Source organism: Scleropages formosus, chromosome 16 (assembly GCF_900964775.1).
Source record: "Scleropages formosus chromosome 16, fSclFor1.1, whole genome shotgun sequence".
Taxonomy (NCBI): domain Eukaryota; kingdom Metazoa; phylum Chordata; class Actinopteri; order Osteoglossiformes; family Osteoglossidae; genus Scleropages; species Scleropages formosus.
This window is the reverse complement of record NC_041821.1, coordinates 20,831,013-20,857,025: the sequence shown is the minus strand read 5'-3', so window position 1 is coordinate 20,857,025 and position 26,013 is coordinate 20,831,013. Positions and strand designations below refer to the sequence as shown.

The following is a 26,013-nucleotide window of genomic DNA, read 5'->3' as shown; positions in this document are numbered from 1 at the left end:
ATGCAGGACTTACAGAGTCCCACACAAATTTTGATAAAGACTATCAGAAACGTTCGGTCGTATTCAACGCGCCAATACACGGAGGACAACACAGGAAAAGGGGACAAAGCACATTTGGCGGTACGGAAAAACCTGACATACAAACTCCTAACAGATGCCTGTGCAATTAAATAAATATATAATTTCAGTGACCATTGAAGCACTCCAAACAGGGCAGCACAGTGGCACAGCGGGCAGTGGTGGTGGAGTCTCGCAACACCTGGGCTGCACATTCAGACGTGGCTTTATTTTGCGGCTCGCTCCGTATGGAGTTTGAAGGCTCTCCCCAAGTTCGCGTCGGTGTCCACCTAAAGGCTCAATTAACAAGGTTCAAAACCTGTAAAATTCCTAATCCGTGAGAAATCAAAATGGAGTATATACTAGTTTAGCCACAGACACATTATGGAAACCAAGAGCTTCAACTGTAAGGTTAAGAAGAGAAGAGCTAAGAAAAAGCACATACTCGGTTACTTTGGGGCAGAAAAGCGGAACAGTAAAATATTGAACAAAGGGGGTGAGGACCAGCATGTTGTGTAAAGACAAACATTAGCCCGCAGCGCCAAACTGTCTTCACAGCTGGGTAGGACCCAGACAAAGGTAGAGGATTCAGTTTAGGGGCATTTTGAGTATTGATTCATGTTCAACAGGCTATGCAAGGAAACCCGTGCAGCTGAATCCAATTTTTAGCCCAAATACCTACCTATTCATCAAGAAAGTGTAAAAAGAAGGGAAAGCGAAGCTCTCAAACCTGCGTGAAAGCAGACACAGAAAAGAGCGAAGAACAAAGCAGCAGTCGGTGGCAGCATGTTGACAGAGGGTCTCAACAGTCTTAACTGTCCTCACATTCTTCTGATTATCAGCAAATCCAATCAGAGGCCAGCCTTTCGTTTTCCTGGCAGCACACCTTGGGGTGGACTGCTGTTATCCATGCTGTAAGTACAACCTCACCTGCATAAATCCTTTGCAAAAGACACCCTCGATAAAACAGAGTAATGGTCAGAAGCTAAATTACTTCGAATGAAAGCAACGCGTTCCATGTGTTTATCTCAGCGTGCAGTCGGCACTGTGTTACATGGGCCCACGCTTCCCACACACTCGCTGAGTGTCAGGGGCTCAAGTCGAAGCAAAGCAGGCCTCGAGCTGCCAGAGCCCAAGCTCATTCGGCCCCTGGAGGCCTTCTGCTCAGGATCCAAATGGTCACAAAGCACTGGCCACAAGACAACTGACACTCTGGAGCCATGTCTCGCATGCAGACACCTGAATGAAAGAGAGTAACTTTTGAGCAGGTCGGCGTAAGGTAACAGAAAGTCAAACACGTACGCATTCACGTCTGCGACGCTGCCCATCGTGGGGCCATCCAGAAGACTTATCACAGACCTTTGTTCACCGGCAGAGAAATGAGCTCTGTAAAGCGACAAACACATCCAGCTACGAGTCACTGGTAAACGCTAAAGTTGTGATAACAATATCAAAGCTGCTGAATCCAAACAAAAAACGGGCAAAAAGCAGTGAGCAGCCATAAATTATTCATGAAGAACAGAAGCACACCACTTCTTTAAATTTCAGCTTTAAAGCCATGAAGCATCTTTTCTTTCAGCCAATCTAATTCCCATAAACACCCTTTCACTTTTTGGAGGGAGGGCTATGTTGTTGCAGTGAGCGACCGACCACGGGAACTCGTGTAAATCCAGAGGGCGCCGTCATTTATCATCTACCCCAATCCTTCAGCTCTGCTCACAAACAAAATATGCCACAGTAAACATAATCCATACATCATGGGCCGACTGCACTGACCCCATTAGCAAGTCAGCAATAGGCTGACGGGGGCATCGTACCGTACATTAGAAGACGCGGAAGCCGGTGGAACGCTGCTACGACGTTCATCTCCCTCGCCGGTGAGCCCGCTGCCCACATCCTGTCTTCGTCTCATCAGAGGCCTGTGCAGGATGCATGGGCACGGTGTACCGGCGCAGCTTTCAGCGGTCATCTCAAAACAAATGCCGAAAAAAGTAGGAGATGCAGTGTGGACGCTGTACGGGAAATGACTGCCAAGACTGTGTCATAATAAGCCTAAAAATGTGTTTTCTCTTTACTTTCCTCGTCCGAAACGAGCTATTCCTAAAGAACAATACCGTTGAAGAATGGTCACCTACTAACAAGATAAGGCTTAATGACATTACTGTCAGTGGTTAAATTAACCGCTACTGAGAATGTGCTGTGCCAATCATTGCTGGCAGCTCATATAGCTTCTGTTTTAAACGTCCATGTGGCAACATGGACGTAGCCCCTCCGAGAGGGGACGGGAAACTTTCCTAAGTCCGCTGGAGCCGCCAGTCCGAGTTGCGGGGGCCGACTTTAACCCCTCACTAGCTCGCGAGGGAGCCGCACCGCGTCCAGCAGAGATGCCAGCTGGCTCCTCGACGCCTCTTTGCCAAACCGTGCACCGGGAGAGGACAGAAAACAAACAATTAGTCCAAAAGCGGAGCCGATGAATGGCGCCCGCACGTCCTCGGTGGAGATCCGGGCAACCCGCCAGGAGCAGGGCTTCTTGTGCAGGAAGGCTTTGGAAGTGTGGCTTCCACCGTGGTCCGCTCCCCCAAGCCTCCGCTATGCTTCACACACAGCAGCTGATCGATAATGCGTCAGCGAGCCAGTGGACTCCAGGCCCTGTGAGTGAGTCCGCTATCTGTCCACGAAACAAACGGCTGCAGCCGGCCATCTGTAAGCAAAAGACGGCTTTGTCTGGGGGAAAAAAAGCGCGGAACTGTTCTGACACCCGCTCCCCACACCCCCACCTCCGATACCACCTCCCGCACCACCTACTCTGCTGACCACCACCACCACCAAAACCCCATGTGAAGACTAACTCTGGCTTCCAGCAAAAAGAGATCAAATGTACAGACAAATAATTTTTAAAAATTTGTAACACGAGCAATAAGTCCAGTTGGTCACCAAGCTTGAGTGAAGGTATATACCACTGTGTGTTCGGCTATTACTTTGGTTTCTAAAAATTGAGGTGGGTGTCACACTGCGCAAATAAAGAAAAGCTGAAACTGTAGTGACGCATACTAAGGTCTCTCAAAATAAGATAAGAAATTCTCACAAAATGTGCTTAACGAAAAGAATCCAACGGTATTTGCAAAAAAATCGACAAAGAGGTCGGACCCATTCCCATGATGGTCAAGACCACAGAAGCACATGTCCTCAGAGGCGGCGTTAAATATGAACTGCAAATGTCTTTCTGTGAAACGGACAAAATGGTAGGACGACAACAGAATGTGACTCCTCTTCTCTTACTTGACACTCTGGGTAAAATGCACATTTAAAAACTCTTGTGGTGAGTTTAAACCAACGGCCGGGCTGCATGAAACGCAGGAAACGTAGAGCTTGACTTCTCAACATCTCATAATTAAAGTGAGGTGGTAGAGGGGTCAGCATCTGCACAAGTTCTCTGAGTCACCTTCTATCCAGTGATGACTGGGGACCGGACCGCAAAAGGACACTCCCAAGTCCGCTCCACAAGAGACCCCATTCTTTCTTCAGCAACACGGGGCTCTCTGGTGAGGGTAGAAAGAAGTCCACGGTCCCTCACTCGTGCCACAGCACACATTTTCAGGGCTGGCATTTTGGAGTGCAGGCCTTCAGAGCGGAGTGACCCACGGCACTGATATAAGTCCATCAAACAAATACCAGGAGACAGCGACACCGATCCAGGACCCTGAACACACACAGAGGCTCAAAGGAACGCTCTCTGGAAAATCATCTTTTCAACGCGCACTCTCGGTTAGACTGAATAAATGTGTATTTCTCTGTACAAGTGTATGGCTGTCAAAGAACGTGAAACAAAAAAAACACTGAAGAAGAAGAGGCGTACTATATTTGAGGAAAAGATTCAATCAGAACTTTAATTCTCTCTGTAAATTGCGAAGACAGAGAGAGAAATAGGAGGCCAGCCTAGAATGAGCAGCCCTCTGATGGTAAAACAGCCATTTTTACACACAGCTTATAAATTCATTTCAGTGGGGCTCGAGGGGCAGGGTCAAAGTTCAGATTTCATCCCAGACTCGATCCACTCAGAGAACTCCTTTGAGACACTAGCTTCAAACAAAGCCAGCAACATCTTAAAAGCCGTTTTTTCCAACCCTCTGAGCCACGGGTCACGTGGGTCCGCTTGACGGACGTTCATTCCCGGGCAAACATCCGAAACACAGCTCAACTGGGAAGTGGTGAGATCTGTGCCGGATGGCCACTTTGCGGGTGTGAATCCTGGAGCGCCCCTTGTGGTCCTTGGGCAACGGGCACTGATGTAGCGGTGACGGCTGGGACCATGTCGGAGATCGGATATCTTCATGTACACCAGCACCGCCCGGCTTCCGAATACCTCCCTGAGCGACGCACTGACGTCGCAGGGAAACACCTCTGCAGGCTTTGCGGAATATATCTCCAACCGGTAAAAATCCACAGTGGGTCACAGCAGGTCTCTGGAACTGCTCTTTAAAAACCGCGACGAACCTTAAAAAAAATTCCATAAGCATAAACGTCATAAACTTGAAAAGCTATATTTTATTTTATCTTTAATTTGTCTGCAGAACCCGTTCCTTGGCAATCTATTTACCGTCTCGTGCCCTCAGGTTAGTGGCTTTATCTGAATTTTGTTTTTACTTTTCTAGAAGTCCTCTGAACTGGCGAAGACGACAGGGCCCGGCAACCAGGCCAGCTAACCGGTCTGAACTGGTTCTGACATGGGGTGGAAGAGAGCCGTGTCGTTTTACGCCTTCAGCCAAAAAGAAACCTGAAAGCATTTGATGTATAGTCAGCAGGTATGGGGGTGGGGGTGGGGAAAGATTGAAAAGGCTGGAGTGAGCGCAGGCAATGACACTGTCTCATCAAATGCTTGGACTTCTGCCAAGTTCATCTGTTAATGGACAGCCACCGTTGGGCCCTGTCCCCCCCGCCCCACCGCAGCCCACCCGCCCCGCCACCCTACTCCAGCAGACCTCCCCCTTACCCTCTTCCTCCTCCCCCCAGTCTGCTGTGCTCCTTCCCCTCCTGCTCGCTCAGCCTTTCTCCCTTTCTCTCTCTCCCTCCTGCCTCTGAAAGCTAGACATAGATTATTCCCGCGCCTTTCCCTTTCTATTCAAGATAAACAAAGTGCTTCAAGTTCAGGGCACACCCTGGGACCCTTAACAAAGCAATCTATCATTCTGTCTGGCAGAACTAGTTTGGCCACACTGAGGCTGCAGAGACTAATGGTTCCAGTGTACAATTTTCCCTTTGTGTTCCTGCCCCCCCGGCGCCCCCTCCCCACTCCTCGTACCCCCCTCCTGCCCGCAGGCCCCCATTCCTTTGCCCCCCGTCCACGACACCGAGGTGCTTGACCAGCCCGGCTGAAGCAGAGAGGAGCCCCTCTCGCCGCTCCCCTCCCTCTCCGCGGGCGAGACAACAGTGCGGAGAACGCAGCTTAAAGATATATAAATAATGAAAGAAAGGCAGCAGCGAGCCGGAGACATCAAAAAGTCCCGTTAGCCGTGTTCAGACACATTCGCCCTTCAGAGAGAGCGACAGGCGCCGAGGAGCCGAGAACCTTTAACTAAGAGATTCGAATGAAGGCGAAAAGATTTACAACGAACTTCAGAGGACCTTTAAAACAACTTCGGAGCAAGTTTTGGGATGATCTTCTGCACTCTGTTGACCGTTTTCCTTTTGTTGCTTCTTTTTGTTTACAGAACTACCCCTTATAATGCCACCACGCCGGTGATCGAGCCACTTCCTACGAGATGCAGAGAGAGAACGGCATTGCTGAGAGACAGCGTTCTTCACCCTGCATAAAGGACGTTCCCCAAATGCAGTTACACCAGGCCTCGCAGCAAAGGCTGGCTTTCAGGTAAAGCCATGCTCCGCGGGAGGCATCCGCGCACAACCACAAACACACAGAGTCCGTTGACTAGCCTGCCAGCTCCCACAACCATTACCACTGTGCCAGAGAATACCTGGCAACACAGAAGGCCCCTGCGGTCCAAGTCTCGGCACGATGCTCTAATCGAGTGGACGCCACTTCCCGTTCCGGTGGAGCGAGAGCCCCATCAGAGCCGTGCCGGGAAATGCAGCCTGCACGGCCACGGCACACCATCGCACGGGGAGCGCGTGTTTCGGTGAGATCGGGGACTCGTCGACAGACACCCGCGAGTTCCCTTTGAGGAGCGCAGTCCTCCTGAACTCCTTTAGAAAAGATGCAGCTACACAATTAGCATCCAAATGGCATCTCCCCGGGCAAATCAGGCCAAATATGACAGGCAAACAGACACGTTCAACACATGCTTGCCCCGGTTTGAGGACAAATTCTGTCACAACTGCAGAATAAGCAGGAGACAAACAAGGCTAATAGCAGTCGGCAAGTCGTCCGGTAACGCTACAACTGAAGGCCACCACAGAAGAAGCCGGCACAGTCGTCACCGTGGCGAGGACACGGGGCAAAACTGCCGCCTAAGCAAATAACGTCCACAGAGCATCTGAGGAGTTAAAAGCCCCTTTTTAGTGGGACGGCACAGCTCTGCTCCACAATAATGATTTCCGCAGGTCTGCTGCCTTCCTTCTGTCAGCTTTCGCTGTCTGTGGGCACTGCGAGGAGGGAGAAAGAGAGAGCGAGAGAGAGAGAGAGAAAGAGAGAGAGAGCGAGAGCGAGCAGTGTGGCTTTTTGTTCCTAGTCAACTAATCATGGGCGAGAGCAGGCTAATCAACTTCTAACGTGCAGAAATCTCTCGGAACTGGGGCCAGCGGCGGGGATCTGCAGAGGCAGGGGCCTCAGGATAACGCTGCAACCCATTTGCACATTCTCCCCCTAACACTTCATTACAACATCCCCCACCCCGAGTCAGTCGGTGGGGGGGGGAGTGGCTCACATCCGCCGACATTTACTGTTTCTCTACCCATTTTGGAACGATAAATTATCGATTAGATTTCATCATATCTTACCAAAGCAATTACATCAAGAAAATGATAGCCGCGCGTGGAATCAATTATGCATGCCGCTGGCCGGAGACCAGAGGCTCGGAAGTCAGCGAGGGCAACATCGCTCAGTACACGCAACCAATAAAAAAGACCTTGGGTCTCACAGATGTGCCCCATCAGTTCATCTTACTGCCTAAAAAGTTTGCGCTCTTAATAATTTATTTGTGCTCTGGATACAGTTTCCCGGCTGAATATTAACAACTTTGAAGCGCGCTGGAAGCCAGGGGTAGGTTTGATAGCGTCCCGAGGAGGAAGGATCTGGTGGGTCCCCGCGGAGACCTCGCCGCTCCAACTACCTCCCGCCACCCCCACCACCCCCACCACCCCCCCCACACACGCTCTCCCCCTCCCCTTGCCCTCCCTCCCCAACGTTTCCATTAGAGAACAATTTTCGACAACTTCTTTTTTCCGTCATTTAAAATTCCTTTTCATCACAACGTCGGTTTCGGCATTCCCTTGAAGCGCTTTGCAGGAGCCGGGAAGAAAAAACAACAACTGCTGAACCAGAAGGGGAAAAACACTACCCCTTGTGGAAATCACTACAGTCTTTTTCCTCCTATTCTTTTTTAATATTTTTGTTTTGTTCGTTTTTTAATTGTCTGAGCTCATTATCTCTTGCAAATTTATTTACTTATTCATACATTTGATGGATTTGTTGTCTTACCATAACTTTCTGCTTCAGCTGCAAACACGAATCATGAAAATATAACGTTTTTTTGGCAAAGATGCGAGAAGATTGGAAAGAGCACGGAAGAAGTGCGTGTGGTCATCTGTGTGCACACAAGCCTCTGTGTGTGTGTGTGTGTGTGTGTGAGAGCGTGTGTGCGCAATTGCATTTTTTAAACCTTGGTGGCCAGACTTGATCATTACAGTCAAGCTGGGTTGCACCGGCAGTCCGTTTCAACTGAAGCCACCGCATCTCCTGCGCGTTGCACACTTTACTGCTTTAACTTTTTTAATCTAAATCATGTCATTTTTTTCTCCGTGTTCACAGAGCAACACGCTTAGCAAGACAAATTGCCTCCTGAATTACTAAATCATTCAAATCAGAGAGGCGACAAAAAGGAGGGGGGGTGCTCAACATCTGTTTCCTCAAAGAGGGAGCGAAATGGAAGCGGAAGAAAGAAACTGACAGGCGTCGTCTGGCCATGTTCTTTCTGCTTGCCTTTGGCCATTCGAAACCCCCAAAAATGCATATACGCATTCTCAAAAAAATGCAAAGTAAATGTAGTAAAACACATGAGCAAGTCCGGCAGAGGCGCTTTTGAGGCTCCGTCTGTGTGTCGCATACCCCCGCTACACGGCCGGAGTGATCCATCGCAGCTGTTGACGGTGGGAGCCAGAGAGTCTCCCCGTGAACCCCACACTTCGACCCTCCTGGCGTACCCTCAGTCCACCACGAGCGCTCAGAAAGTGGCGTTTCGCTTATGTTCAAAATCCTCGAGATGTTCGACTTCTGAAACGCACAAACTTAGTTCCCCCCCACAGATGCACTCACCTACTCACGAGCACAAACACACAGACACACGCGCAACACACTCCACTGCTCCTTTCTCTGACATGCCAGGCTGATGTGCTCCGAATGCACATGGTAATAGGCCAATCAAAAATGCAAAACAATTGGCAATTACTGAGAGGGCCTAATGGTCATTAGAATTTACAACTAGGTAATGAACTAAAGTCTGCCCACACCATGCATATTCATAAAGCAATTTAGGCTTTGAAGATTAAAGAAGTGCTTAAAATTCAAATGAGCCTGAGCAAATTATCAGTAAGATTCAGTCAGGAAGTGGAGGCTGTTTTCAGTGTGTGTGTGTGTGTGTGTGTGTGTGTGTGTGTGTGTGTGTTCAGAGACTCCATATTCACATGTGCTCCATTTTCTTCAGGTTTGAGCGCAAAAAAAAAAAAAAAACAGGACACCGACCCACCCAGAAGTACCATCAGAGTCTGAGGATCACAAGAAGACAGAAACTGATGTTCATCATTTGGTTAAATTTGGAGACAGGTTTTGATGGGGGGGTTCTAATACACCTCTCAGGGTCTTTTCTGTTTTTCTGGAAAAGCCACAGACCAAGATATTTTACTTAATGGTAGCAAATATGAAGCTAAAAAATAATTCTCTCTTGGAGTGTTACAGACTCATTTTACTCTCACCTTTGGACAACTGGTCCTTAACTGCAGACAGTACTGAACCTCTATCCAGTATTCAGTCAACTGTCTGAAAGTGGCTCACCTACCACACCATGAAAAAGTCTCAAAATCTGAAAATTCTTATAAACTGAAATGTGATAAGCAGCTACAGAAATGGGCAGAAATGAAAAATGCGATTAAAAGGACTAACTCTCCTAACCGGGGAAGCAACACGTGCTTTTCTCGCCAAATGTTACCCAAATTTATTTTGAATGCAGTCAGTCCGAGGCTGTGTTTCTGTTCATCGCCCATGTAAGAATACAGAGATGCAGCTCTGGAGTGGCTGTAGACACTCAGGAATTACAGTCTTAGTGGCACGGAGCAAAAATGTGCACAGTCCAGGAGCTCCACAGCACGTCAGAGGACCGGGAAAAAAGGGGGAAGCTCTTTTTTTTCATCATTGCACAAACAAGTGTCACTCAGCTGACGTGTTAAACAGGAGCGCAGAGGGCGCGCCGCAGTCACAAGGAGCCCAGGGTGTGGAAATGGGCCGCCGTGCCCAAGTCACCAATTCTCCAGAGTGCTTATAGAATAACGAGTCGTCTCATTCCTCAGCAATGAGACCCATGTACAAATACTGGTGTTTCTCTGTTCCTCAGTACTTGTCCCAAAACAGCAAAGCCGCTTCAGGTAACGCTGCATGTCAATTGCTATTATCATTATTATACATTTGTACCCCGTTAACCGTTGAATATTACACTGAATCCAGGAGTCAATCCCGTGACTCATATTAGCAAACGTCACATGGTACTTGCTAAGGTTCAGTGTGACGCCAGCAGCAGCAGGATTATCATTCTCCTAGTAACAGAAATGATCTGTCCTCGATCATGAATGCTACCAAGACAAAGTAAACGTGGGCCTACAATGTGAGGAGCTGCTGAGTTGCCTCCTGCCGTTAATCTTTCTTTTATTGGACACTTCGGTTAGATTTTTTTTGGCCCACGAATGAGCTCCACCGTCCACATTCTGAAGCCCATCCGACCCCGATCGCACACGTGTCAAGGAGAGGAGCACGTCGCAGCTGACGTTTTACTGCCAAGCACTCATCCACAAGTCCACATTGCAACCACTTTTGAATTCGGCACCCAAAAAGAAATTACTATTAACGAGCAGTGAGAAGATACAATGTTGGACAATACTGAATGTGAGCCACATGCTCCTGTTTGTACTACAATTTAAATTAAAATGATAAATATGCAAGATCTTGGTAGTGCATTCTGATGCATTGCCCATTAAATGCAGTGTCCATGAAATTATAAATTCTCCACTCCTTGTTTTGTAATAATCTCAATTTTTTTTCCGGTGTTTCAATACTGCTGGCACACTGTTGCATCTGCATTATCTCTCACTGAAAGCCATACTATTAAAGCTGGCCAGTGCTGCAAGGAATGTGCAGGAATTTGAAACGTTTACTAATTTTCATTATCTGATAGTGGCCAACGTAACCGATTACCCTTCACGTTCCCATGTACTGGTGTTAGAGAGCGGGAGCGATACGTCAGGGAACGAGGCGGTGGGCCGGTCACGGAGGGAGGGGCAGGCCCTGGACTGGCAAGGCTCACCATTGAAATGGAGATCATATGTTCCTGACAGGCCCCAACTGCGCAGCTGCAGATGGGCGACTAGACTGCGTACGGGTGGGGGGCAGGGCTGTAGGGCTGCGAGACAGCTTTATTACAGCCCCACAGAGGGTACGGGGTACAGGGAGGGCTCTACCCCTGGCAGAATGCATGGTGGCCCCGTGGGCACTCCTACCTGAGGACCCCTTTTCCCCCTCCCCGGTGCTGTGGAGAGAACACGAAACCCCCCACACCACATGAGGAGCCGGGCCTGCCGCCCGCCGCTCGCCACTCACGCCCTGTGCCAACTGTTTCCTGGCATGGCCAGCGGAGGGATGTCCTCCGGCACTGCTGCCAAATCGCAAAACCCTTTCATGTTCGCCCCGCGTCCGAGCAGGGCCCGCTCTCATAAACACACATACGGACATGCGAGCACACGCACGCGCGCGCGCGCGCGCACACAACCGGAAGAAAGAAAGAAACAAAAAATAAACAAACAAAATCAACTCTCTGCTGTTTATAAAACACCCGCCCATGATCTGCAAGGATTTACAAATATGATTTGTAGCACATAAACATTTTTACTAACATATTTCAGAGAACTCCAAGATAATTTTAAGAACTGTATGGGTTCTTTCAAAGTCAAGCCAGTATAAATTCACAAAAACATATCTAAAAAAATAAGTCTTTTCCTTTAGAAAACTCCCAGTACATCTGGGCAAAACCTGACATCTCCTGTCCTTCCTGCAGCATTGGGGCACCTATTGATCATAACAACACAATGGCACCATTGTTTACCTCCAAAGTGAGATGCTTTTCTTGTATTCAAATTTCTTACCATAAAATGCAACTAAACCCATTCACAAAAGAATACCTGATAATTAGTCAAGAAACGCCTTGCAAAGGAAAAAAAAAATCAATTCAAATCTGAAACTGCAATGAGAAAAAATAGAGCGCCAAAGAAAAGGTTGGCTTACAAGAGCAGAAAATTGTACTTCAGGCTTTTTTCTTAAGAAAAAAAGTGTAGAGTGAAAAATCTAGATCATCTGCACTGAGTTTCAAAGAGCGGTACGTATATGTGGCCAATTATTCAGAGCCGGTCCTTCTTCAGAGGCTGGGCAGATAGCCGTGAACAAAGAGAAACGTACTCACGGCTTTGCTCCTCGCGTCAGGAGGGAAAAAAAGACGCTGCGCTGTCGAGGGGGGCAAACAACAGACAAGCGTCGGTGGGCTGGGGGGTATGGAAAGGGGTTGGCTCTATGCCAGGGCAGCCGGCTACTAAATACCTTTGTTTCAGCGGACGGTCGAAAAGGCACGGAGCACAGGTACTGAGCACACAACAACATGGCTTAACCTCCCTTCAAACCACCACCCATCGGGAGATACACTACCGAAAGGGTGTGATAACCCGGGAAAATATGATTCTTTTTCACACAAAGACTGCGTCCTTCGACATGAGACCGGGTGTTTCAAAAGAAAAAAAAATCAAGATGAATTAATCACGCGGGACAAAAAATTTTGTGTGGAAAACACAATGGCACAATTCTGAAAAAAGTAAATAAATCTGTGGTACGTGTCTTTTTTATGACGCTTCCACGCCCACTGCTTCGCAGAAAATATGAAGAACGAGGCTGAAAGAGAGGGGGAAAAAAGTCCTCCAGCGATATTTTATGCTCGGATGGGTAATTTGTTCCACTTTAAAGTGAAAGAAAAATATAATTCTCTAAACTGTCGATGTATACAGCAAGATGGGTTATTTTTAAAATTAAATTCAAAGCAGGAATAATCTCCTTCCCAGCCCAGACAGGCCTGTATCATGCAAATCGAACCTCGGGACGTGGAATATTTGGCTCGGGATCTCAAGGTTGTAGACTGCAAACTGTGCCGCAAGACGCATAAACTGTAAACCTTCAAAGCTTGGCGCACTGAGCATCGCCCAGATCCGTTTCTCTCCCCGGCATGTACTAAATTGCCAGATACATACAAACAGACCCACATTTAAATAATCCAAAATGCAAAGAATATTTACAATTAGAACCGTTTGAATTTTCCTTTTACAGAATGCTCTGGGGATCCCTGCCAAACCGGATGGAGCTCCAAGCTGACAGACAAAGAAGAGAAGTGGTCTCAGAGCCCAGTGACAACCCGCACCCCCCAGACACACACGCGCACGCGCGCATGCATGCACACACACACACACGCGGGTGCGCACACACCCCCTTGGCATCCTACAGAAGACAATGCCACTAAACAGCACTCGCTGCCAAGATGGATGGGGTTTCGTTGATTGACAGCAACGAAAATGATTAGGCAGCATGTGTCTTGTTCGAGGTCTGGTGTCATAAAGCCAAAATCCAGGCTCCATCGCAGGCAAGTGGTGTGAGCGAGGCTCAACAATGGCAATGCAACATTTGGCTGAGGGACCCTCGCAGAGCAGGTCAGCGAAGCGGCCGCCAGTCCATATCCAGTCACCTCAGCTCTTCTGACACAGCTGTCAGTAAAACGTCAAAGTGCTACGCTACCCTTGCGCATCCCATGTTTTTGTGACCAAACGCCAGCACATGGATGAGAGACGCTGAAGAGCAAACAGAGAAGCAGAGAGTCCCCACCCACAGTAGTCGTGCTTACGGTACGCTGTCAGGTTCGAGTGCCCCTTCTTGCTGCGCAAACCTGCGATTTCTTCCTGCAAGTTGCCTTGCAAGCGCACCTTCTCCGGCGCGTCACCAAACTGCTTCCCCTGGCGCCAATTCGCGCGGGATTCCTCGTCGTCCCAAAATCCAGCCCACAAGAAAACACACAGGCTGGGATCACGCTGTAAGAGATGGCCTCACAACCAGTCACCACAAAAAGCACCAGTGAACGGTAAAGAACAGCAGCAAGCTGACCATGTTGCTGTGGTCAACAGCGAGCCCGGCTGTCCAGGCCAGCAGGCACTATTAATATGCGGTCAAACCTCTGCCGCTTACGCAAAAGCTGCGGCTCAAAGTTGGATGCAACCTCACGTCAACTTAATAACCTGATCTGCGGCATGCCAAAGGATGCAGGCTACACATTAGTCCTGAGACCACATACGTCAGTGTGTCAGCATGGACAGAGAGCGTGGCAGGAATTCACTCAAGAGTAGAAAAACATCAAACAACTCAGAAATACAGCAAAAGCAAACGAAATTTGAAAAAAAAAAACAAGTTGCCAGCTGCCCCAGGTTCCCCTTAAGTACACCACTTTACCGTACCGGTGCCGTATCTGGGCCGGAAGGCCCAGCGTGACGAATTTGCTCTTAATTGAATGCAGCCAGTTTACAGGGAGCGCGTGTGAAAGAGGGCAGGGCTCAGAGAGCGACAGCTTCCTTCGGAGGCCCTGAACCCGGGCCTGACAAAGACATTTAAAAAACAATTATCTGTACCGGGGTGCACCACGCAGCTTAGCTGTGCTCACGCACGCTAATCATCTTCTCTGTTTCAGACCCTTTTAAATCTTAAAACCATCGACTCTGTGTCTGAATTTAAATGTTTATTATGTAAATTGAACTGTCCTGATGAATGACTGAACCAAAAAGGGAATTAAATTTGTCAGTTGTACATTTTTCATTGTTACTTTCCCAATTGGGTCTAATAAAGTGACAATAGTGAGAGTTTTATTTAAATACATACTGAAAAACAAAATATGTGAAATTACATAATTCCTCTGAATGGCAGTGCTCCTTGAATTGTGAAATTTTGCAACATTTAACTAAATATTACATAATTTGAATGTACTGATGAAAGCTGTGAAATACGTCAACAGCGAATCCCAAAATTCACTCTTGTCCTGGTTAAACTTTAAAAACTAAAGTCAATAAACGGTGAAGTGAGGAACTTGACTTTTGCGAACTGTATGCCACAATGTTGGAGACATGGCTACCGGGTAAGGGGGTGGAGAGGAGGGGCAGGAGGGACAGGAACTGCGAAAGGCATTTACTCCTGGGTTTCCCCGAAAGGGCCCCCAGCACAGCAGCGTGGCAACTGTTTAGAGCGACATGTGAGGTACGTGTCCTCCATTCCGCAGTGAAATGCACTGCCCTCCGTCTTTTTGGATGGAGCTTCTACTCATGTAAACAGGAAAGTATGCCACAAAAGTACTGCTAGATCTCTGGCCCTAGAACCCAAACGCTGCATAGCCCTTCGTACATCCCGTACCCCAGCTCCAGCTCTGACAGTCACCCATATTCATTGCAGGAACAAAGGAAACAAAACCAAGAATAATACTGTATTTTGTGCCCCTTCCCTCATTTTGCTCTTTCGTTCTGGCTTAAGGCCAGTGTGAGTGTGGCGCTGGCCAGAGTGGAGTAACAGAACAATCAAGAGACTCGCCAAACAACTTGCTTCATGAAAAGCAGAATGAAACGCAGCAAAAGCCCGCCTCCAGCGGCATTTCTCACTCGGGCCTAAATATTCATCTGAATAAGTGCAGAACTCTATTTCGAAAACTGAAGCAAAGTCACTTTGCACCTTTGAGCAAGCAACCTCAACATGTTAAAAAGTCACAAAGGTCCTCTCTGGAGGAAATGGTTCCAAAGCATAACTTGCATCTCTTACTGTCAGTGACCGGTCACAAACCTTTTCTATGGATGTAAATTACCTTGATGAAAAGGTCAAGCACGCAGACAAGGTCTATAAATAAGGTGACAGATTTTATTATCCTAATGTACACAGAACTCTGGAACAAAGAGGATCAGAACAACAAGCAGAGTCAACACTTCAACTTAAAATGATTCAGGACAACGTGCACTCTGCGTAATTGTGATGATGGCGATGAAAAGTAATATTATTATAATTTTTATCACTAGTATTATTACTATTATTATTATTATTATTATTATTCCAAAAGCATGTGCACATCTGTTACATCTGTTCTAATTTTTGGTAAATATTAAAGCTGAAAAAACATACAGACTGACTCATACAATCTAAACAGAAACTAATTTTCTGAAAAATCAAAAACCAAGTACAAATCATTATAGAGGGAAACTCTGAGTAAAAGTTTCATGGAAACTGATCTCTGGCACAAACACAAGATCATGTTTGCAACTCACATGAGAACCCAAGGACCACCTTGGGTTGAACTTTTAACTCCACAGATTTCATAGGCGTTTAAAATGTTGTTTACTGTAAAGTGCTAAAGCGCCTCATTTTATCTTCTAGCCTCTTTTACAGTATTCCATGTTTTCCCAGGCTTAATTTAGTTCTGGTAGTGAACCGCTGGAAGTTCTACGTAATTAAAATAATGAAGAATAAAACTAACAATTAGTGGCGTTAAGGCTCTTAAAATAAATTGCTCCTCTTTGACAACCAAAAATAACAAAAATTCCTTGTCATTTTGTCGTTTAGAAAGAAAGTAAAAATACACAGCTGTTTGCATTGATAGGGACAAGATGTGGTCGTGTGAAACCAGGGAGCAATCAGGACACATCTGTCAAAACCGCATTAGAGAGTCCGAGTGGCATCGTGGGTAATTTTCATCAGGCTGCTCAGAGAGACCGAGGGCAACTGCTTTTCGTGCCACGCCAGTCTTTCCAGTCCCCCCACCCTCAGTCCCTACGCTGGCAGTAGCTCAGTTGCTACTGGTATCTGGAAACATCCAAGTGCTTCCAAAAAACCCCCCAAAAAATATGAAATTAGCAGTTTTTTAAAGGATTATCACTTATTTCTGTAGTCTAGGTTTTTTTTTTTTTTTAAAAATCAAAACATTTTATACGTATTTTAAAGTACTTCGAGTGGTATTTCCAAACTCCAGCTGGTCCTATTGTAGGATACTTATTTATTGATGGCAACATATTTTTAACCAGAGTACATATCTGAGAAAGGAGAGGGTAAGGCTGTCCAAGTGAACCTCACAGCAGAGTGCTCTCCACTGCAGCCTCCCGAGTCACAAAAAGGGCAAGCAGGAGAGCCAAGGTCGCCCGTGTCACTTTGCCAGTGGGCAGCGTTCGATTACTGTGGGAGGACAGATTTGTCAGGCTATATGGATTCCCTGGATGACTGCAGAACTGTTTTAACCATTTCCATTCGCTTGTCCTGACAGGCCCATAAACTGGTGAACGCCTCCTGTGACAAGACGCCTATGCCGCTAATGCAAAGCGGCTATTAAGTCCAATCACATCTTGGTCTGGATGTAACGCAACACATTTCAGAAGTGGGAACTTTGGTGACTGATAAAATCTAATTTTGACTCTGCTGGAAAATAGCTGAAAAGGTATGCCAGAGAGTAAAACTGCTAGACTGTGTAACAGCAAATTGTCTTAGACCAAGTCCATAAAAAAGTCTTCACTGTCTGAGAGCTATAGTAATTTATTAGGAAAAGGACGATGAGAGCGCAATTATAAGCCACTGCTAGTGCCACAGTAGCATCATGTGTCAAAATTTGGAAAAGACCCGCTGTACATTGAGGATTAGTTTAAAAAAAAAAAAAAAAAAAAAAAAACACCACTTTTTATTCTAAGCAACCGGCATCAAACTGTCACACAGAGCGCTTGCGAGCTGAACTGTATTTGACCTGCGAGTATCCATAGAAATAAGCACCAATACTATGATAATAAAGTGTACTTTCCCTGGCTAAGATGCTCAAGTGCAGTCGGGATCCTCTCAGTGGTTCAATGTGTGATGCGTGTACCCCACACATATGCAGGCCAAATTCCGTGCATGAGACACGTGCAAAAACATCCACTACCACCCCCCCAACACACTGACTGGGAGCTGCGGCAGGGATGGGGGTGGGGGGTGTCACTGCTTATGCCTTCCTGTGGTGCCATTACCTGTGATGTTTTCCTGTTTAGGGCAAACTCCCCGGGAGGACGTGGACAAGCAATCGTCATCCTCCGGAGAGACCTGGATGCCCACCTCCACGGGGTTGGAGGCCCGGCGTGGCTCGGCCCGAGAGCGGGGCGAGGGCGGCCCATCCACAGCCTTGTCCGCGCACAAAGCGCCGTTGCATTGCTTCCTTTTGTGCTCGATAAAAAAGAGGATATCTCCCAGAGGGAAGTTCATCTGACACTGGCCACAGGTGAGGAGGTCCTGGTCCCCTTCCGGAGCGACCAGAACTCGGTGCTCCTGCTGCTCCTCTTGGACAATGGCATTGAGGGGCTCCGCTGTGGGAAGCGCACACACACACACACACACACACACACACACACACACACACACACACACACACACACAGAAACACAACAAAAAGAGGGGGAACATTAGAGTCCGCTCCCTTTTCTCTCAGTTGATATACGGTGGCATCCGCTGTATATTAAACGTGAGCAGCAAGGCTTGTACAGTGAGCTTGTTTATTCCTTTAAAGAACGCTGCTTCATGTATATATAGCCGGGAGCCCCTGGTGTCGGTTAAAATTTCATGCTTTGAGAACGGGCTTTTCACAACTGTTCTTTCAAGGGTACAAAATCCTTTCAGCGAAAAGCAACATAACAAAACGTGAAAGGTGAAGCTGGGGGTGTGCATTTTTTCCACTAACAAGGGATTTAAAAATTGCGATACACAAAATACATACAACCACAAATGATTATTCAATACAACCGCATATTTACTTACACACATTAATGAACTCTTGTTCAATTTAAACAACACTACACTGTCAAAATGTAAAGATAGTGCTGTGCATCTATTAACAGCCTACATGCTTCCTTTAATGAAATAAAAGAGACGGTGAACAACAAACATCATTCTGTAAATGTTTTACATAACTGCTACAATTAAATGCCATAACAAGGAAAAGAGTTTAGGTTTTGCCCAAGTAAACTTTGGTATTAAATTGTCTGTAAAATACCATGGTCCTCTCAACAGAGCAAAGGCCATGACTGTTGCACTAAATCTTCAGTAAGGAATGTTTATTTCACAGGCAAAAACACCGACTTGAGATATGCGTTTGAATAAAAATTATTAACAGCCTTCTTCTTTAAAATTGTACTTTTCTCTCCCCCTGTTTTGGCTGTAATGTTTATTTCTTAAACCAGAAGAAACGCAAAATGGCCTCAACACATTTGCAAGCTGAGAATGGTGTGTGTTTAAGAAACAAACAAAAAAGCAGAAGAGAGCTCTTAGCGTGACTTTTATTTCCTAGATAATCACTTTCACAGGCAGAAAGCGGTGTGAGTAGCCTATATACCCCGTTTTTACATGCACGGAAAGGAGATTTTAACATTTCACAATTCATTACAAACTAAACCGATCCCGGTTAACATCTTCATCGGTATTTAAAGACTAGAAAAGATGGTAAAGAAAGAAACGGTGGTGGTATTCAGAGTAAAGCATTCTGAGCTCTCTAATGTTTAAACAGCTTTGACCTTCTTTATCATGCTGCCAATTTCGCATTTTAATGAACCTAAAACCACTGAGAATCAAAAAATAGATTCTAATTTGACTTCGGGATGATGAGGACACGTTTTTGGTAAAAAAGTGCTGGGATCTGGTGAACTGAGGTTAAATTTATTCCAGCGCGACCCTTGGAGCAGATGCTGGGGGGTGTATGTGGGGTAGGTCCCAGACGGAGGAGAACAGCGCTTTCTGGGACATTGAGGTGCACTAACATGTGATGGATCCTGTCTTTGCCCTTAATTCTGTGCCAGGTCACACACGGCGACATCTGTACAGATTTGTACACATTCATACACTCCTCAGTATCCGTATCCGCGCTGTCCTCAGCAGCAGCCCAGTAGCAATGTTTGCTTCGCCACTTTTCAGAACAAAACCCCCAGCGTTGCACATCTCTTCACACTTGTCCACCGATATACTTAATTCTGCCCAGGTTCCCTGTTTCTTTTTAAATTTTTAACAGTGTCCCTCCCTTTGAAAATCAAATAATCTACATAGCAGAATCAAAAAAAAAAGCAAACAATGCTTTTCTGTCTTTTAAAACAATGCAAATCAAATTTCATAAGTAAGAAAAATGAGTGCTGGAATGTTCCCTTCTAGTGCAGACACAGCGAAGAGCATAAATTATTAATGCTTTCTCCCTACACGATCCATATTTTCTCCACATGCTGAAGATGTTAGGAATATCACATCTACATACAAACAGCTGTACCGCATAATTGTAAGATGTGATTAATCTTATTGTCATTCTGTGCATTTCCAAACCGACACCGACAAATTATATTTAAAGGACTGCGAATTAAACAAACGGTATGAAATAATACAAGGTTACAAAAACGACTGTTTTTAAAAACAGCTGCCAAGTGAGCTCTTTCTTCATTAATCTGTCATTTCCAAATCTAAATATCTTGGACCAGGAACAGGCTCGCTGTGAAAGCTGTATTTTGTGCAGTTAAAGAGAAGCGATCGTTTGCCTTCACGCGCGAAGCTGAGAGAAGATGCGCTGGGAGCAGGAAAAAGCACCGAAAGCGGATTTCTGCAAATTCAAACGAAACGCGAGCGCGTTCACGGCACGTTCACGGCACGTTCAGCGCGCCGTCCACGTGCAGCGCTTCTGAGCGCGACGCTCCGGAAACAGGTGAAGGAGAAGGACGTTCGCGGACAGCGAACATCTCCACTTATTCCTTCAACAGTCAACTAAAATACGGACGAGTGCTAATTTAAGGCAGGAAAAAAAAAACACGAAGGAAGACTACAAAAAAAGGAAAATAAATACAAAACCATCACCGAGCGCCACTGACAACCTTTCACAAATTAAACCGTTCAAAATTTCTGATTTGCCGAAACCAAAATGTTTCCAAATTCATGTATTATTATTATTGTTTTTATTATTATTACTATTACAATGAATCTCAATGTGGCGAACATTTCGTAAGAATCGTATAGGTAGGTAGAGAAACAAAGTAGCTAGTTTTAGGAAATGCATCTTTGACAAAACGTTTAAAGGCGGATTGGAGGCACAGCTGTGTGGTAAAAGCTGTGTTTTACTCGCTGCGAACACACACCACACACGGACACACACGGGCACATGGAGGAGCGGCGGCGGCGGCAGCAGCAGCAGGAGGAGCTGAAATCGATCAGGTTCAAGTTCAACTCCAGTTTCTGATCGTCTCCTGCCCCCTAGCGGCGGAATCCGGTCGGGTCAAACACGCCGGTACCGTGGCGCGACCGCTCTCTGCGTTCGCTTTAGTCCAACGCACAGCTTCGGAGCGCGACGAAATATACAAACGAATAAAAACACAAAAACTCATCTATGTGATACGAGTCCCAAAAGTGTCCTTTAAAAGGAACGCTAATATGTTTTAGATGAAACAGCTGAAACAGCACTGTACCGAACGGTCTCTTTTTTCGTCTTCACCTTACGATATTAAAGTTAAATACGCTTTTATAATTACAAATGTGAAAAAGTTAACAAATATAAAGCTGACCACGGGGGCATATGTTTAAAGAAACCTGTTTTCGTTCGATTGTCTCAAAAAAACTGCGCTCCACGAGGGAGTTCTTGTAACAAAGCAAGCCGAATGCAGATATTACAACCTTACCTTATTTCATCTTACCTTAATGGTTTTGTTTATATAAATAAAGGCGAAACACTGTGTGGGTCCAGAAAAAAAGTAAAACGAAAAAGAATAAAATCGCTGTTAAGTGGTCCTCTTTCTCATCCATTCAAGGTGGCTCTTAACCCGTCTTTTTTATCAAATCGAAGAAACCCTTCAATAGTTCATAAACCCTAACACGTCAGATTTTTAATACTACAAGTACTAACTAATTATTTCTGGTTTTTTTGGCGGTTTGTTTATTTCCCCTCACTTTTTCTCCGGCACGCGCTGACGAGCTGGGGCGGGCGGGCTCCGCGCGCGCAGCGCGTGTAAACAGTCGGATACGAGATTTTTTTCCCAATCAAATTCCACTTCAACTTTTTTTTTTGAAAATCTTCCAAAAAATTGTGCGAGGAGAGGAAATCCTCTCCAGGCGATCGCCGGCGGCGTGGCCGGACCAGGAATTCAACAGCGCAACGTGTTTCGTGTGCTGGCGCGTGCCCCTACCACCTCGGTACGGTCACCTACCTCAGCGGCCAGAAAATGGTTAACGCACTGGGGCACGAAAGTCATATTTATAAAGCTGAGAGCAACAAAAAGCCTCCGTGCAAAGTACGCTCCGGCAAGGAAAAAGAAAGCACGTTTCGGGAGGAGAACTTAATTTCTGCGCGCGCTTCTTACGCGAGAGACCTGGAGGCGCGTGGCGCGTTTCTGCGGCGGGGAAATTGCATTCGCGCCGCTTCCCCGCTGAAGTCCGGTGGAGCGCGAGCCTTGCCGGTGCCAGTGTCCGAGCGCGCGCGCACGCCGCCACTGAGAACTGATGTTCCTCTCCGCGGAAGACACCTTTCCGTGGACTACGGCGGAGAACGGCGTGGGAGAAGGAAATGTGTGCAAAGTGCAATGTGAACGTGCAGCGCCGTACTTACGCGTGAAGTCCCGTTTGCTCAAGTGCTGGGGTTTGCCCTGCTTGCGGCGAGACATGGTGGTCGGCGGTGCTGTTCAGCTCGGTCACATCGGGAGAGCCGGGTTACGGGGAGACTCCAGAGGAAATATCTTCATCAACGCCTTTGACATCCGAAATAAATTAGGGATAATGCAAAGATGGCGCGGAGAAGATGGATTGTGGGACAGCCGACATGGCTTTTTTGAAAAGAGAGATGAAAAAATGGCAAAAGCCCCCCTGAGCAGCAAGTTCAAGTGCGGACGTGACGTCCCTGCGAACTTGAACGTCAGGAGATGGATGGACACGGACATACAAAACATGGGCAGGGCGAAGCGTGGAGTGGGAGGAGGGAAGGAGAATAACAACACCAATGGACACTCATTAGGGGCTGGACATGAAAAATAGACCCGCAGAAACCAATGGACAGAAAGATCAGGGGGCCGGACAAGAGGCACTGGGGGAAGGGGGGGGGGGAGAGAGAGACAGAGAGAGAGAGAGAGAGAGAGAGAGAGAGACGGAGGGGGGGGAGAGACAGGTACACAGAGAGAGACAGAAAGGGAAGGAGAGAGATGGAGACAGAATATGACAAAGAGAGAAAACGAGAGGAAGAAAGAGAAAGTGTGTGTGTGTGTGTGTGTGTGTGTGTGAGAGAGAGAGAGAGAGAGAGAGAGAAAGAATGGAAGGATTCAATGAGAGAACCAGGCACTGACACTGACTGGGGGAGGCAGTCGTAGTAAAACAGCAGTGAGAAGCAAGTGGACGGAGCTGAAGAAAGACATGTCCAATGCAGGCCCACATGAATGTACAAGAACACGGGGGGGGGGCGATGAGAGCGGCTCTTTTTTAAAATGAACAAAGGACATTGATTAAAGGATGGGGTAAACCCTGACATGACACTTAATCGCATGGACCTCAGTGCAGTACGCATAAAAAGTGACAACGTGAAAGTGGGTGAGGGGAAAAAAAGAGTGTTTATGTGGAGAGCAGACAGGCTCTGTCGTTGGGTAAGCAGTGTAAAGCAGGCATGGTATTGTGTGTACATAAAGCCAATAAGACCGGGACATTGAGCAGAAAGTGTGAATGAGTTGCACATGCTCGGGATGATGAAGGCACAGTGCTGCCGAGGACATTTACAGAGGAATGCTCAGCAAAGCAGGCTTAGGAATAGCACGGTGTGTAAGAAAGCACCTGAACAGGTTTAATAATGGCACCTCCTGGCACCGGGGCTCCTCGAGGAACATGGGGGAGGGGGGCGTTGCTAATAAATGTGTCTTACATACGACCGAGAGATTGGCAACTGAGATTCTGAATTATGAGTGAAGTGGTTGGAAAAACGTGTAGGGATGGGCTCTGGGGCTGCCAGGAGGTGAAAGAGGAGATAAAGAAGGAGGAAAAAGAGGTGATGAAAAAGCATATGAAGGAGGAAGATTAAAAAAAAAAAACAAAGCAGGAGAAGGAGAAAGTGGCAAAGAAGGTGGCGGAACAGGTGAAGGAGGAGGTGGAATAAGAAGACATGGGAATGAAAGGGAGGAGGTTCTACACCACAGAGGAGTGTACATGTGAGCAGTGAGTGAGTGACAGTATTTACCAGGTCAAGGGTCAGTCGTTTTTGCCCCTGGATGAGTGGTAACCACTTTCTCTCTTGTTTTATTTTTGCTTTCATTATTGTTTTAGTAACAGATCGATTCAGACTTTTATTTACTTGTGGAAAATGCCCCCCAGCCAAGGCTTTGTCCAGTGCGTCACATGACAGCTGATTTTATCAAGTTAGATTTTTTTTCTTCTGATGGATAAAGGTATGGAAGAGTGTTATTTCAAGCGATTTGTGTAAAATTTAACGCTTCTAACATTTATGGTAAAAAAAAAGTATGATAGTTATTCGTTTTAGTGTGTCTGAAATGTTGGAAGCCGTTGTTATATAAAGGTTAGATGTGTGTGAGAAGTAGAGCCATTCAGACTGCTGCCAGGGCGCTGCACGTCGGGATTAATTACAATTACAATTACAGTTGCAATTACATCAATCCCGCTGTTGGTAGGATCGTAAACGGGTGGAAATTCGGACATGACTTTAAACGAGGCGTTTATAACAATAAAAGTTGTTGAAATGGTTTTAAAGAAATATTTCCATGTACTTCTTGCTTATCCACAGGAAAATGATTTGAAATCGCAATATATGCGAAAGGTTTGATCTCGGTTATTTTAAAAAATAAATAAATACGCGCAGAATTTTTAGAAAATGATCATGCGTCTCATAAATGATTGACAAAGCAAATAGATTTATCTTTGAACATTGACGCATCATGATTAACCAAACAAACTTCGTGGAAAAAATTAAAAGTAAAAAAAAAACATGTTTATAAAGGGAGAAGACAGCGCGATCGTTTGGGGATTTTTTTAAATGTATTTATTAATTTTTTTTTTTGCTCCTATGTGTTTTGTACGCATTGTTTTTTTTTTATTATTTCTCCATGGCCGCGGTGAGCTCCTGTTCACACTTGGAGATGTAAAAAAGGTTTCGCCCAGCTCGCGAGCGCTCGAAACTAGTGTGTGCCGCGCGCAGCCTCCTCGCGGGCCCCTAAGGGAGATTGCACACGAATAAAGTGAAACTTATTACGTTCCCTACACGAGTGTACAAGACGAGCGATTCGCAGAGTAAGACGAGCCCTAGACGGTCCGAGGGAACACGGAGAGCAGGAGGAGGGAGAGGCTGAAAAGGCGCGCTTTGCCCGCGCGAGCCACGAGCCGCGCTAATTGCGTGTTACTGAGAATCGGACACGGCGGCGCGCGGCTCTGCCCTCGAACACACACTGAACAGGTGATTGGTTAAAACGCAGTCAAACGATTGAAATGAGGAATTTGAGGAGACGGCAGACGTGCGGAAAGTGTGCAAAGTGATCGTGACAACATAACATAACATTACTTTTCATTTGCACTATGTGTTTGACTTTGAACAGCACCGACTCGCGAGCTGCGGTGTGACGTGGGTTTCACGAGCAGAAAATGCGCGGTTTTTTTACGTATCCTCGAATTATCCAGAGTACTCTTGTTCAGATATAATATTTCGGTGAATTATGCTTTGCAATTCACAGTTTGCCGACTTACTGCGGCCTCTCATCAGGAGGGTGTTGCTTTATCTGCGCCTTTTGTCCTTGGGAGCCAAAGCAGTGAGAGGAAACCTGTCCAAACGTCCTTACCATGGCATGGTGGACCTTGAGAAGACCCTGGCTTCGTGCCCTCACATGATGGCCTTCAGATGTTGGACTCCAACACTTATAACGCCTCATGTGTTGGGCTTCAGTGCTGAGTGTGGGCTCACGTTTTGGATTTTAGGCACGATGGTGGTCTCAGGTACTGGGGTTCAGGTTCGATGGTTGCGTTAAAAGTTGGGGTCTCTTCACCTTTCGTCAAACCCATTTTCCACAAGCTTTCCCAGCGGTCCTTTGAAGTTCTACCACTTTTCTCACTGTAAATATGCAACTAATACCTTAAAACTAAACCTCTCACAAAAAAACATGCTATTATAAAGAGTTAATTTAAAAATAAGCTATTATTTATTAACCAAAACTGCAGAGAATGAACATCAAGCTTGAAATCTCCCAGTTGTTCGTGTATCCAGGGGTTTAAGGTGGTTGAAGGACACCAAGAAATTTTGAAGAAGCATCAAGACTTGTGATGTTGAAGCTGACCTCCTTTTAATAATGTGTTTATATTATTATTATTATTATTATTATTATTATTATTATAAGCAACATCAGCAAGAATAGTGTGTATGTGAATTACCATGAATGAATGATTGAACAACATATATCTGCCCAATAAGAATT

General features: G+C 46.3%; 1 protein-coding gene across 1 annotated transcript in view; it reads right to left on the bottom strand.

Annotated features, from left to right (window-relative positions):
* Nucleotides 1-22,595, bottom strand: part of LOC108933612 (B-cell lymphoma/leukemia 11A-like) — a 49,218-nt gene extending 26,623 nt beyond the window's left edge. Inside the window, exons 1-2 of the mRNA XM_029259291.1 lie at nucleotides 22,173-22,595; nucleotides 17,587-17,919 (exon numbers count right to left, since the gene is read on the bottom strand). Of these exons, the coding sequence (XP_029115124.1) occupies nucleotides 17,587-17,919; nucleotides 22,173-22,227 (388 nt within the window). The 5' untranslated portion in view covers nucleotides 22,228-22,595. The remainder of the gene's footprint in view (nucleotides 1-17,586; nucleotides 17,920-22,172) is intronic.
* Between the last annotated feature and the right edge of the window lie 3,418 nt (nucleotides 22,596-26,013).